Source organism: Arachis ipaensis, chromosome B08 (genome assembly GCF_000816755.2).
Source record: "Arachis ipaensis cultivar K30076 chromosome B08, Araip1.1, whole genome shotgun sequence".
Classification (NCBI taxonomy): domain Eukaryota; kingdom Viridiplantae; phylum Streptophyta; class Magnoliopsida; order Fabales; family Fabaceae; genus Arachis; species Arachis ipaensis.
In genome coordinates this window covers 27037846-27052733 of record NC_029792.2, presented here as the reverse complement: position 1 = coordinate 27052733, position 14888 = coordinate 27037846, and the positions used below count along the sequence as shown (strand labels likewise).

Sequence of the window (14888 nt, the reverse complement as noted above, 5' to 3'; positions counted from 1 at the left end):
TTAATGAGGCCTACTATTGAAAACTTAAATAATTAATTTACATTATTCTTATTATACTTCTGGTTTATCATTGGTTTAACGGAAACCTAAGACTGATCACCACGGGAGCCAAAACAATTGCAACTAACGGATATCCAACGCATAGCGGCTTACGGCCTGACAGCCAAGCAAAGAAGCAATAAGTAAAACAGCCAAAACATTCTATGAACAAAATCAGTAGTTTAAAAAAGGCATCACATTAGCTAGTTAACGATCTAAGGTCAATAGCACCACGAGTCACGGCAACTACTTAACAACGATAAAAGTGCAATTGTTTCAAACTTACAAGTCGGGGGCATACCATCGGCCCAATAAGTCAAAATACAAAAGTATAAGTCATTTTTACAAAGAGAGCCTCACTATTTCAGGATGTCCACAGTCCTCCCATCTTGAACCATATTGAAGGCTCCAATTAGTGAAGTGTTAAGGTTGGGAGCAAGAATAGAGACCTAAGTTTTAATCCCCTCCTCAGCAGCCTTGACTACCTTTTGGTCATCCCTCACAATTTCCTTGTTTTTCTTCTTCAAATTTAGGGCCTCTCTTCTAGGCGGCCTCGGCTGACCTTGTGACCTCGGCAACCTTCTCCTTCAGTTCCTTTGCATTTGCCTCCGCAACAGTGGCCTGACTTCGAGTGCTATTAAGTTGGCTGGAGAAAGAGAGGTCGTGCTCCACCAGACGGTTGATTTCAGCGGCGCTTTCCTTGATTTTTTCTCTTCTTCGGCAAGTGGGTTTTAAGCGACTCCTCTTGGGCCTTCAGCCGGGCAATATCTTTCTGGGTAGCACTAAGTTTACCTTCCGCAAGTTGGCTTTGAGCCAACACGGATTCTACTTTTCTCGTGATAGCAGCTTCCCAGAGGAGACTGCGGTAAGTCCACCTTGCCTGGGCGGCGAGGTCCTCTTCCCTCTGTGCCTGGGAGAAGCCGGGAGTCGATGAAACGACTGACGTCAAAAATTTTCTCCATAATAGTTAGAGTTTTGCTGGAGCCGGAGGTTGTCTTCCTTTTCTTGGGGTTGGTGATGATGATCAGCTCGCGATCATCTCCATCATCTTCGACCCCGCTTCATGACCATGTACCGGCTCGTCAGCAACAAGGCTCTCTGGCGGGTCCTCGGGTGGGGAGTTGGCAAAGGGATGGGGTTATTCATGGCCTTCGCCGACGATCTGACCACTCCCCTCACCAGCAGTTTTAGGCCTAAGCTCCGCTGAAGGGGTTGTCGAAGTATCATCATCACTGTCTTTTGAGGGGAAGAAGTGGGACATCAAGTTAACCATTGTGGTGTTTCCGGCAGCCATGACAACTACAAGAAAAAGGGAAAAGCAGTTAAGAAGTCAGGAAAACGCAAAGTTCCAAAGCAAGTAAAATAGATCGGGAGGCCCAAGGGCCTAAATAATGATGAAATTCAAAATTTTACCTACGCACTCGTGACCGGACTCCCGGTCACCCATTAGCAAATGGGGGTTAAGATTTTTCGAGCCAAAGACTGCCAAAAAGATGTCTGTGATATGACGGTTCTCTAGACTCAACCATTCATAGGACAATTTTACTAAATAGTCAGAGCCGACACCAAAGCTCCAATAAGTTGGGATCCACCTTTCGCCCTCGAGGATAAGCCAAAAGGGGTGGTAACTTGGAGCCAGTCTGACTTTGAAGTACTTGGTTTTGAAACCATGGAAATAATCTTCAAAAAGGCCAAAAATTCGTCTATTTTGTACATCTCGGAAGGAAGGGGTAGCCTTTCTTGTGCTTTCTTTCTCAGGTGGGGTTAGTGAGTAAGAAAAGATATAAAAACACGTTCACAGAAGTCGGAATCTCCAGATATTCATAGACCATCTAAAAAGTACAGATGGTTGCCCCGCTGTTTGGATGAAGTTGCGACGGGACGACATCACAACGGTTTAGAAGGGAGATGATGAAAGGAGAGAAGGAAAGACGAAACCTAGCATGGTGAACATTGGTTTGTACACCCACATCCCATCAACTACCCGTGGAGACGCCATGTTCAAGTGACAGATGCGCTCTCGTTCACACGGGACGAAAACCTGGTAATTCGCTTCTTCCGGGCCCTCTCCACACAAGGCCTCGGAGTCGCAAAGCTCCTGTAGTTCCTCTCGGGTTACCCAAGAAGCCGTGTCTTTCATGTCAGAGGTAACCCAAACGTAGCGATCCACAACATTGCGTGCCGCAGGTTGCTGCGCCATACCTACAATGAGGACACCACTTAAGTTAACTCGGAAAGTCGAAAACTTGGAAGGAAACGAAAAGATGGAACTATATTCTGCTACATTACTACTCTACACTATTGCACTACTTTAAGACTTAAATCCAGGAAAAAGATGTCTATGGTACCCCCTAAGAACTATCTAACAATGGCAACACTAGTCTACGCAAAATTAGAATCAAGCAAGAAGCCAAAAAGATAAAAACATAGCAATCAACAACGAGAGAAAAATGAGGCAGGTACAAGAGAATCACTTACCAGAAGATAATGCAAAAAGGATTGATGAAGGGAGGGTGAACGTAGGAAGATGTAGTAAGCCTTACAGTAAGTCAAATGAGAATCTAGAAATGGAGATAGCAAGGGAGAATGTGGAAGTTTGAGAAGTGAAAGGCGAAATAGGAGTTATGAAGATAAAAAGCAAAGGGTGCAAAATGATAATCGTTAGGGGAGCACGAAAAGGTAGGGGCAAAACTAACTTTTCCCCCTGCTTTCAAATCAATCATAAAGAGCATTAAATTCTCTCAACATGAAAATCGTAGCAACGTCCCAAGCAAGGGATGGGGGCATCTCATGCGCATTGGAGGCACGAACTCCATCGACGGGCTCCTGGGTTGAACAAGGCTCGATTCGAACGGGCATAGGCTACTCAAACGCACCAACCACGAGTTCCAGGCTTCATGGTGTGGTGCGTTGGGAGCACTGTTTTGACCCAATCCAACGAGGATCTCGGGTTCACATACGGATCACCGACCTGGTGGGTATTTGACCCACATGTAAAGGTGACCCGCGTGCCACCTCACGTCCTGTTGAGAAGGCCTAGATAGCTAGTAGAAGCTTCCAGGCAGATGGGCCCAAGAGAAGGGCCCACCTGAGTGTGGAGTATAAATGGGGAGGGACCTACCCCTCCTCGGAGGTACGTCACCTTTCTACCATAATTAGTTGACTCTTTGTACAGACACTAACTTTGGCATCGGAGTATCCTTGCAGGTGGTCCCACCCGCCGACCCACCGATAACTCGGACGATTGTCTCACTCCCGAAGTTCGCGCCCAGGTCCAGATCCTCTCACATCCAATTGCTCCAGCCTCGACTTCACCCGATCTGCCATTCTTTCAAGCAACCGAACATTTGCGTATATTGATAAATAACACTTTTATTTTATTTATTTAAAAAACTTCTCAAGAGTTAAGACATTAATTTCATATATAAGTAGAAAATGGATATTTTTATTTTCATTTTAGTAATGTTATGTTTTTTATTTATACAAATATAAAATACACAAAATATTTTATATATATATATATATATAGATTTTTTTAATAAATAATTTAAATATTTTATTTACGGATATAGTAATTTGAATACAATTTACTAATTTGTGTACTATTATTTATTTCATTTACAATATAAACGATTTAAGTATGACTATATTTCATTTACACTTTAAGCAAAATAAGACAAAAAATTTAAACCTATAAAATGGGTGCAAGCAGGATACCTAAAAACGTACATGTTAAACATTATATCTCGTTTATATTGTGCACAATATAAACGAGATAGTTTACATTGTAACAAAGATATAGTAAGACAAATTTTGATCAGCTATATAAGAAGCTGCAAATAGTAGCCTACCTCACAAATATTTCAATCTTTCTTCTTCATTTTTTAATAAGTTTAGTAAAAACGTCTAGTAGTGAGTATATCTTTATGAGTGTCTATCCTAATTTTCACATAAAAAACATTGATGAAGGGATTGTATTTGGATTATATATCTAAGTTAAAGAGTCTTATCTTAACGAGTATGAATGCTAATAGAACAAAGGGGTTAAAAGAGTTAGGTATAAATTAGTAGTATCGATGAGAGAAATTTAAAAAACTTCTTTAAAAAATCCTAATGTTCATTAATAGTAAAACAAGTTCTTAAAAATAGATATCAACAGCTACAAAACTAAGATATATTTATATCACACCAGTCACTCTAGTCATATATATTACAATAAAACTAATCAAAATTACTCTAATAATATATTTTTTATTAAAAAAATAACAATACTAATCTCAAAATTTATTGCTCCAACTAGATGATGTCGTTCGACCGTGCATCCCAAAACAAAAAAAATTTAAGACTGAGGATAAATTGCACTTTTTTATTTTTAATATTAAATTAATAATGATATTTTTTTAAATTGTGATCTACTGTGATATTTTTTTAAAATATGAGATGATTTAATATACGTAGTACAAATCAGACAATTCAATTTTTAAGAGGTACAAAAATCGGACTGTCCGATTTTTAGGTACACAAATCGGACCGTCCGATTTTTATAATCGGACCGTCCGATTTTTATACTCCAAAATTTTTTAATTTTTTAACACAAATCGTTGGGTCCGATTTGTGTACTCCAAATTTTAAAATTTTTTAAACATAAATCGGATAGTCCGATTTGTGTACCTCCCATAGTTTTAAAAAACACAAAAAATTATCATGTTAAGGTATAACACTCATTCTATTTTCATATCCGAATTTTTTAACCAATAAATTACATATATGGGTGTCATTTGCTATTATTTTATTTACGGTGTTAACAATTTAACTATAGACATATCTCATTTATAACATAAGCTCCATTATATTCATAGTTAAATCGTTACATTATAAATAAAATAAATAATAGTACACAAAATGATAAATTATGTCTAAATTAGTAAATTATTTATACGATAAATAAAATATTTAAATTATTTATTTAAAAAAATCATCTATAACAATATATAATGCGAATACCTCAAATTTGGTGTCCAATTTTCTTTCCTATTTTAACTCTGCTAAGTGCCAACATAATCCAAAACTAATTTTACAGTTATGTATTTCACTACCAGTTACAAAACAAAATTCACACGTAACTTCTTTCTCAATCCTACACTTAAATAATCTATTTTTTTATCATTTCTTTAATTTTCTTTACTTCTCTTACTCAACTCTAACATTTTTACCTTTTGAATAATTTTTTAGACAACTTCCTAAAATAGACTATGACTATGATAAATGTTGGTTTTAGAAGCATATACGAAAAGAACAAAAGAATAATTTATGATGAAAGAAGTGTTCAATTATTATCAATAGTAGTGATAAGGAATTTTTGGTAAATTTTATTATATTTTGTGATATTTATTTAAATTATATTTTATTTAGTTTTATTTTAGTTTTAGTTTGTATCGTGTTCTGAGTACAATGTACTCTGTAACTTCACTCTAATTATTTTATTAGAGCTTTTGTTGTAGTTTCTTAAAAAGAAATTATCATTTTTGTATTTTTTTTTATATTTTTCTTTTCCTTTCTTTAACATTCTCAATTGAATTGCCTCCATCATCCTCCTTTATCTTTTTCCACTGCGGTTACAATTTTATTTTCTAATTTACTTACTCAATTTATATTTTTAATCTATTTTTTATTTTTTTAATTTGTTACCAATTTTTTATGTAGATAAATAGCGTTATGTCTTTTTCTCTCGTTAATTTGATTTGACAAAAACAACCGTTTTTTTACCTTTTATATGTACATTTTATTTATTTTTTTGACATGTTTGTATTTAACTATTTATCAACGATGGGATGAAAAATTTTATAAATATTTTTTTAACATTTTTCTTTTTAAATTGCTTTTAATGGGATAATTTTTTTTAATTTTCTAAAATACTTGATTACTTAGAATATTGTATTTAAAATTTGAGTATATAAATTTTTTAAATTAAACTAAAATAAATAAATTATATTACAAAAAAAATTTATTAATTTTGTCTTTTACAATATTATTTGTTTGACATATTGGCTTAGTTATTTAATTGGTATATAATGCATCCAAGAAAATCACACCTATCAAGTGTTTCTTAGAATATTAGTATACTAATTGTCTAAATAATTAATTATTTAGAGTACTAGATTTGATATTTAATTATGTAAAGTATTGTATTTATCATATAGAGAATAATAGCAAGAGAGAATAGTGTTTGATATAGTAAGGGATATAATAAAAATATAAAATAATAATTTTAAAAAAATAATAAAATTAAAGTTAATTTAAAAAATTAAATATAAAATTAAAAAAATAAAATATTTTTTAACAATTGAAATTATGCATGAAGATAGAGAGTACTTTGAATATAAATTTTTATTTGGGCTTCAAATTAAATACTAATTAAAAATAAATAATTAAACTTAATAACTCTTAAAAATAGTTAATTTGTAAATAATATTTTTAAATTTTTATTTTGATTTTGTTACACATAATTTTTCATTGAATAATCTTGAAGGGTTTATATATTTATTTTTATAGTCAGTAAATCTGGCGGTTTTTTAAGACTAAAAAGTTATTGATAAGAAGATATATGATGAATTACGAAAGATTTTTTTTCAGATACACAATTTTTATACTCTCCTATTTTGTTTATTAATTATTCTTATATATTGATATTTAAAAACAAAAAAAAATAAGCATTCTCATTTATTCTATTTTTCCACTATTTATAAAAAAATGAAGACCTCTTCATATTTAGATTCATATTTTGGTCTACCATTTAAAAAAGAAGAAGACAAATATGAGTATCCATGACATTTAAATAAAAATATAACTAACATGTATTTTGGTTTATATATACTCTTTTTGAATCAGAATAACGTTATTATTATTTTTTTTAATTATATTTTGGTTTATAGTTAATTTTAATTTTAATAAAATATGATATAAATAAAGCCACATCAACATTAAAATAAAAAAATACTTATCTAATAAATTTAAAAAGTGAATGATACATTAACAAAAAATAAAATTAATTTCTTAAAAATAATAGAAAAGCGGCTCAACAGGCACTTAATTTCTTAAAAACAATAGAAAAACGGTTGAACAGGCACGTTAGTGCCTGTTGAGCCGCTAGTGTATAGAGTGATATTATAAAAAAAAGGGCAAAAAACCAATATCAACCAATGCCAGGCCGAATTGACGTATATAAGCCAAAACCAAAATCGTTTCGGCAATAAACCAAAGCATATATTTATATAAATCGAACCAGGCCGGTTCGAACTGCATGCATGAATAATTCGAACCAATGCAGTTCGAATTACAAGCAAACGTGTCCAAATAAATCGAACCAGGAAGGTTCGAACTCGCAAAGCAAGTAATTCGAACCACTGTGGTTCGAATTATGGGGAGAGAATGAGCATGAAGTAATTCGAACCAGGCTAGTTCGAATTACACGTTGCCTAATTCGATGAAGACCGGTTCGAATTAGTTGGAGACATAGCAGTATATATATGGTTGTATACGTGAGTTGCTATCATTAGAGGGTGTAATATGGCTAGTGAGGAGAGTTTTGCTGTTTTGGTTCACCACAGAGGATCCATCAAGAGGAAAACTCGTTCCGGTGTGAAGTTCACAGATAAGGATCCTCTATGTATTGTCGTGAGTCCTACGACGAGCTATGATGACCTTGTTACATCTGTGCTGATGAAACTTGGTCAGGAAGGTGCGAAGCGGGTAAAGAAGTTTTACTATCGCATTCTAGTGACGGTCCTCCATGATACCGTGAAGTATGATTGTTTCACGATCAGTAGTGACGAGGATCTACAAGTCATGTTTCTTTGTCGGCGACAGTTTCTGGAGGTGAGGACACCAGAATTGTTGGCAAAGCTGCTTGATGTGGTATCCAGCTCAGGGGGTTTGAACCGGAATACCACCACTTTAGCCACGGCAGAGGTTCTAGTTCAAGGCCTGCCGTTGCTTCTACCTCTGTCCCTGTGTACGAGCAACTGGTCCAACCAGTCGCGTCCCCGTCTTTTGCTGCTGATCTCAATGCCACTGGGGGTGACGCGGTAGGAGCATTTGATATTTTGCCGAACGCTCTACAGGGCGTTGCACCGCTTGGCGTTCGAGACGGATTGTTGGGTGATGCAGAGGAGGATGACGTCGGGCCGGATATGATTGACGATGACAGCGGGGATGATATTGGAGTGAGTGAACCTACATTGGCGGTAGGTAGGTCTACCTCTGGGACACAGCAGTATCCACCACATTTTTCCGCCTTGGACTTGGATGCCATGAGGCAGGAGGGGGTTTCTGGGCACTCTGTTGGATTTGGAGCTAGAGACGCGGAAGGAACTGCTGGTCTGACGGAATTTCAGGTTGGTCAGTAATTTCAGGATAAAGATGAGGCCCTGTTAAGTGTGAAGACTTACAGCATCCGGCGAGGGGTACAGTACAAGGTAGTGGAGTATGATTATCGCCGGTATGTGGGCAAGTGTTCAGAGTTTGGGAATGGGTGCACATGGTTGATTCGACTGAGTCTCCGGCAGCGCAAGGGCATTTGGGAGGTCAAACGGTACAATGGACCTCACACTTGTCTTGCCACTTCCATCTCGAGTGACCATAGGAGTTTGGATTATCATGTGATATCGGCGTTCATTATGCCAATAGTTAGGGCTGATGCATCCGTCAGCATCAAGGTGCTCCTCAATGCCACGGCAGCACAGTTTGGGTTTAGGCCGACTTACAGGAGGGTCTGGATGGCGAAGCAGAAGGCTGTTGCCGTCATCTACGGTGACTGGGATGAGTCATACAACGAGCTTCCTAGGTGGGTGTTGGAAATCCAGCTGACTATGCCTGGATCTGTTGCAATCCTAAAAACGAGCCCCGTTCGAGTTGGAGGACAGGTGGACGAGACTCAAGCGTATTTTCACAGACTTTTCTGGATGTTTCCTCCGTGCATCGAAGCATTCCGTCATTGCAAGCTGCTAGTCAGCATCGACGGCACACATTTGTATGGGAAGTATGGGGGAATGTTGCTCATCGCGATTGCACAGGACGAGAACTCGAACATTCTACTTGTGGCGTTCGCACTAGTAGAGGGTGAGAATGCGGAGTCCTGGAAATTCTTTCTCTCCCACCTTCGACAGCACGTGACACCATAGCCAGGTCTGCTGGTTATATCGGACAGGCATAACGGCATCAAGGCTGCGCTTGAGGCTCCTGATGGGGGTTGGTTACCTCCAGCTGCGTACCGTGCATTCTGCATTCGACACGTAGCGGCTAATTTTGCCCTGACCTTCAAAGGCAAAGACGCACGGAGGCTTCTAGTGAATGCGGCATATGCAAAGACCGAGGTTGAGTTTGATTACTGGTTTGATATTCTGCGGTCTGAAGACCCGGCCATCTGCAGGTACGGAACGTATCTGTCATCGAGAAGCATGCCCTACTGCCGCCGCATGCTCCTGATGCATTGCTGAGGCTGCGAAAGAAATGAACCGCATTATTAGAACCAACTTAATTACCAGTGACAAACATAATCAACACGATAATTCATAAACCAAAAAATCGTACTAAATATGACCGCTTAAAAATCCAAGAACGAGAACCACTTGCATAAACAACTAACATAAGAAACCAGCATAAACCACTGACATGAAAGATCTAACATAAAACAACCACAACTAAACCGCTAACATAAACCACTAACATAAACCACTAACGTCAACCTCTAAGATAAACCACTAACATAAACCGCTAACGTAAACCACTTACATAAACCACTGAGATAAACCACCAACATAAACCACTAACATAAACCACCAACATAAACCACTAACATAAACCACTAACGTAAACCACTAACATAAACCACTAACATAAACCGTTAACGTAAACCACTTACATAAACCACTAAGATAAACCACCAACATAAACCACTAACGTAAACCACTAACAGAAACCACTAACATAAACCATTAACGGAAACCACTAACATAAACCACTAACATAAACCACCAACTAAACCACCATCTAACCCGCATGCAAAACCACTAAGTCACATGTACCGGTAGAACAAAGTTGTTTCCGTACTAACCTCCTCGTTGATGACCCCAGCTATATGGGCGACTCCGTCCAAGCGATATAACCGTGCCGGATCGTCCCCCATCAGCAGAGTATTCCGTTCAGGTCTTCGTCGGAGAGAATCTGGGTCGTTTTCTCTGAGATTTGGTGGGGTAGGGGAAGGTGAGAATGGTTCAATGAGGCTGACTCGAACTCCTTATATAGCCGAATCACTAGTAATTCGAACCAGAGTGGTTCGAATTATTAAGAACCCAGCATAAGTGTAATTCGAACCAGGGTGGTTCGAATTACTTGAAGACTTTACTTACCTATAATTCGAACTAAGCTAGTTCGATTTACGTGGAGACGGAGTTCGAACCTTGCTGGTTCGAATTACAACCAACTTTTTATCAACCTAATTCGAATTTGGCTGGTTCGATTTACTAAGAAATCTAATTCGAACCGAGCTGGTTCGAATTACATATATATAGCTCCTAGCTCATTAGTGAAACGAATTTCAATTTGGCTTATTCTAATTTTTTGTCCAAAAGAAAATGACAATATTATCAATATATCGTCCATATAAAATACGTGGAGAATAAAATCCATCTCGTGGAGCTCCCTTTTAGTGTTAGTGGGAGAAAGCACTCTCTCTCTCATTTCTTTTTTTCTTTGTGTGTTCCTCTCTTTCTCTCTTTCTTTTTCTCCGAGACTCAAAACCCTATTGCGTGTTTTGCAATCGACCCTCCAAAAATGGCGAACAGCAACCTCCCTCGAAGAATCATCAAGGTTCGTACCCGTTATCTCTTTTAGATCCCCACTTCAATTTCTCTGATCCATAAAAATACCTCAATATTCTTGAAAACCCTGTCTTTCGTGACCCATGAACCTGATTGAACCACCAACTACATCATCCGTTCTGGGCTAAGATCAAATCCCTTCCTTTTTCACCTTACGTAGCTCAACTTCAGTGATGATGACCACAAAAAGAAAAAAGAATTATGAAACTTTGAAAGTGTTCAATGGTGAATTGGGGTTTCAATTACGAAAGCCCTTTTTTTTTTTCCTTCTGATCTTAGCTTGAATCGAATTTTAGTTAGGATTCTTTCTTCTTCATTTTTTCCCTTAAGATTTTAGTTATTGGATTTTTGTGGATTGTTTTGATCACTCTCTCTCTCTGGCTCTTTGATCTCAACAGGAAACGCAGCGTTTGCTCAGTGAGCCAGGTAACTTCTCATTTCTCAGCTCCATTATCGTGGTTGCATGCATAATTTGAAGTTTCCCCTCTAGTGTGTAGTGATTTGAAAGCTCTTACCCTAAGTTAAATTGGTAGTACTTGTTTAATTTGTGTGATGGTGTGAGTTGAACGTTACCTTGGTGATAGTGATCTGTTCAAGGTTTTATATAATTATTTGTTGTTATGTGCTGCTAAAGTTGATACCTGTTGGCTCATTTGTTTTGATCTGGTGATGCAGCACCTGGAATTAGTGCTTCGCCTTCGGAAGACAACATGCGATATTTCAATGTGATGATCCTTGGCCCTACTCAGTCACCCTATGAAGGTAGTATAATGAGCCTAGCAGCATCCTTTGTGCCTTATATTGCATAAGATTCTGTTGTGTTTGATAGAAATGTCTATTTGATCCGGGTGTTATTATGTATTCATTTGAGTTTGACTAGAATTAATTAATTATGTTTTCTATTTTGCAACCAAATATAATTTCGTCGTGCTTTGAAAGAAATCTTGTTCCATTTTTGTCCATGAAATTTCTTCCATATTACTCTCAATATATATGTATATTGGTAGAATGGTAACTGTCCTATTCTATATGTGGCGTACTTAATGAAAGGATGTTGGTTATTTGAGTGATGAGGTGGAATTTGATGCTGCCCATTATAGCCTTATTTGAATAATGAGCATACATTGTAAATTTTGTGCATCTGTCTTGTTTTATTAACTTATGTTTAGGTCATTTTCTACACCTGTGTTTCTGACTATTTAGGCCTTATTTTGATGATCACAGTTTTCCATTATGTTTATCAATTTCCATAGGTTGTGAATCTCATCTCATGAATAAACTGCTTTATGTTTTATTTCTAGCTGCTTGCGCTGGGTCACATATTTAGAACAAGTTAAAATAGCAACCTTCTTAATAAATCTTATTTTGATGACCAAACAAATTCAATGTTATCCATCTTTCTTTTTAATCAGTCTTCTCAAGTTATAGATTCAGTTAACCAGTTCCAACTGGATTGTTTGATGAGCTTATTTCTTTGTAAAATACTAGCATCCTTTAACCAACTGATATGCTACCCTATTGTTTGTATTTATTAGGTGGAGTTTTCAAGTTAGAACTATTTTTGCCAGAAGAATATCCAATGGCTGCTCCAAAGGTACTCAATTTATTAATTGCTTTTTTGCTTTTCTATTTTTGTATTATTGTTAATGTTTAGTTTTTGCTGAATGGTCACTCACCAAAAAGAAACGATAATGCAAACTATATTTATCAGCTGTATTCAGTTTTAAGATTTTTACCTTTGAAGAACATGGGTTTTGAATAAGACCCTAAAGAAATGCAATTACTTGAATGGTCTTATGCTCCATTCTCTGTCTTTTTCTTCATCCTGCTCCTTGTTGAAACTGCAATAATAACTTAGAAACATTCTTGAATACAATGTCTTTGATGAACACGAATTCCTTTCTCCATTATGTGGAATGTTGATTTTCCTATATGGTCTGAGAAAAATATACCACTAAGGTGATTTAATTATACCCATTAGTCTGAGTTGTATGGTTTTGCAGTTTTTCCTTTGAATTTGTTTACTTGCTACTTAAGGTTTAATTCACAGGAGAATGGTACATAGGGTCTGTCTAATCATTCCTAACTGAATTGCTTTGTCCAGGTTCGGTTTCTAACAAAAATATATCATCCAAACATCGATAAGGTACACTTTCCTTCCCTAGCATGTCCATTTCTTCTGTAATTACTTATTTTTCTTACAGGTTCATGTTTAATGCAGCTTGGCAGGATATGTCTTGATATTCTGAAAGATAAGTGGAGCCCTGCCCTTCAGATACGCACTGTACTCTTGAGGTATTCATCTTGTAGGATGGTCGATACACATCTTGATAGACATTAGGACGAGGAAAATGTGAAAAATTGGGGGAAATGTAACTGATAAATTTCAATTTTGTTGCCACTTTTAGTATCCAGGCTCTGTTGAGTGCACCAAACCCAGATGATCCACTATCTGAGAACATTGCCAAGCATTGGAAAAGTAACGAGGCCGAGGCTGTTGAAACTGGTATTCTTTCTTTCTTTTCCCCTCACTTGTATGATTATCAGTATCCAACGTGCTATATGCATGTAAAATCTATTAAACCTATTATATTCTACTCTGCAGCGAAGGAATGGACTCGATTATATGCTAGCGGTGCCTGATTTACGTGGTGGAGACTTTCAGGCTGAAATAACAATAGTGCAAGTGTAATGGTAGTAACTGCAAATTTGAAATGGGAACGCGGAGGAATTGATGTCTGAACTTATTTTGGAGTTGATGTTCCTCATACATAGTTTCCAGTTACCTGTTAATTGCTTTCTTCCCCGGGTGGAAGCCTTTATCTTGGAGCTTGTATTAATATAAATGTGATCTTTTTATCTGCCAAAATTTAGAACACACTCCCAACTTCAACTGTTAAGTAATTTGGAATTGTTAAAGTCAAAATCAAAATCAAAACTTTTAAATAAGCTGTTGTTGGGTTTCACTTCATATCTCTGCATTTATGTTCCGTAAATATGTGACAGCGATGTCAAGTAGTGTCTGAACGCCGAAGGGAAGACACATTTGAATCAGAAGGAAGATAGAAACTTTAGCTCTTGAAAGTAATGGAAAGATAGTACAAGAGTGGTGGATAAGGGCTGAGTGAGTTTTATTACTTAGATTACATTCACGTGGTTAAATTTTGTTAGACAACTTGGGTTGATAATGTTTGGGTTATATTCTATAATTCTAATATTAAGCTTAATATCGTTAAAATCACTTGACCTTTAAAAGTTTTGGAGCCCTAAAGAATTAAGGGTGCGTGGGGTTTATGTTTTTATATTTTTTTATTTTTAACATTTTAGATTTCTAAGATTTTAGGAAAAAAAGAAAAAAAGCAAAATAAAATCTTATTATTTATTGTTTTCTTCATAAAATTCTAAAAAAAAAAAAACATTGAAAATGAAAATACGAACCGTTCTCTAAGTTTGTCAGAGTATGTGTAATTGCTGATTTTTAAAGGTGTAAGTGTGTAACTAATTTGGAAGTCTTTATAGTTTTAAAAAATCTATAAGCACGGACATTTGATTGAGTTGTTGTGTCCGTGTATCAGATATATTTTGGACATGCTACTTATTGATATTTATTCGAATGTTTTAAACATGACACTGGTTGATACTTATTTAAATCCGATCACGCATATACCGAATATGGAGTAAATTTTCATAATAGTTCTTGAGATTCGCGTGAATACTCATGGTAGTCCTTAATATCCCAATTTTTTTATATTAGTCTTCCAAATAGAGCTTCGAGCACTCATAGTGGTCCCTCGGCATATTTCTAGAGATAAGTCATCACCGAAGTGCTTACGTGGCGTCATTTCGCCATGCTGGATGGCTCCAATGGCTAGCTTAGCTAGCACGTTTCCAATTTATACCCACATTAGTCTCTCTCTATATTTAACCCTAAATTCCAAAATCCAAATTCCTAATCTTCTTGCAGGAGGAAGC

At 36.5% G+C, this 14888-nt stretch overlaps 1 protein-coding gene across 2 annotated transcripts in view; it reads left to right on the top strand.

The window, feature by feature from the left end:
- The window catches only part of LOC107613447 (ubiquitin-conjugating enzyme E2 35), an 18492-nt gene extending 4610 nt beyond the window's left edge, over positions 1-13882 (top strand). The window contains exons 2-9 of one of the 2 annotated variants that reach the window (XM_021109202.1): positions 10764-10905; positions 11315-11342; positions 11592-11678; positions 12452-12510; positions 13021-13062; positions 13138-13211; positions 13325-13422; positions 13500-13882. In XM_021109202.1, the coding sequence (XP_020964861.1) occupies positions 10870-10905; positions 11315-11342; positions 11592-11678; positions 12452-12510; positions 13021-13062; positions 13138-13211; positions 13325-13422; positions 13500-13549 (474 nt within the window). In that variant the 5' untranslated portion in view covers positions 10764-10869 and the 3' untranslated portion in view covers positions 13550-13882. The remainder of the gene's footprint in view (positions 1-10763; positions 10906-11314; positions 11343-11591; positions 11679-12451; positions 12511-13020; positions 13063-13137; positions 13212-13324; positions 13423-13499) is intronic. The other variant, XM_016315446.2, reaches the window with a different exon arrangement.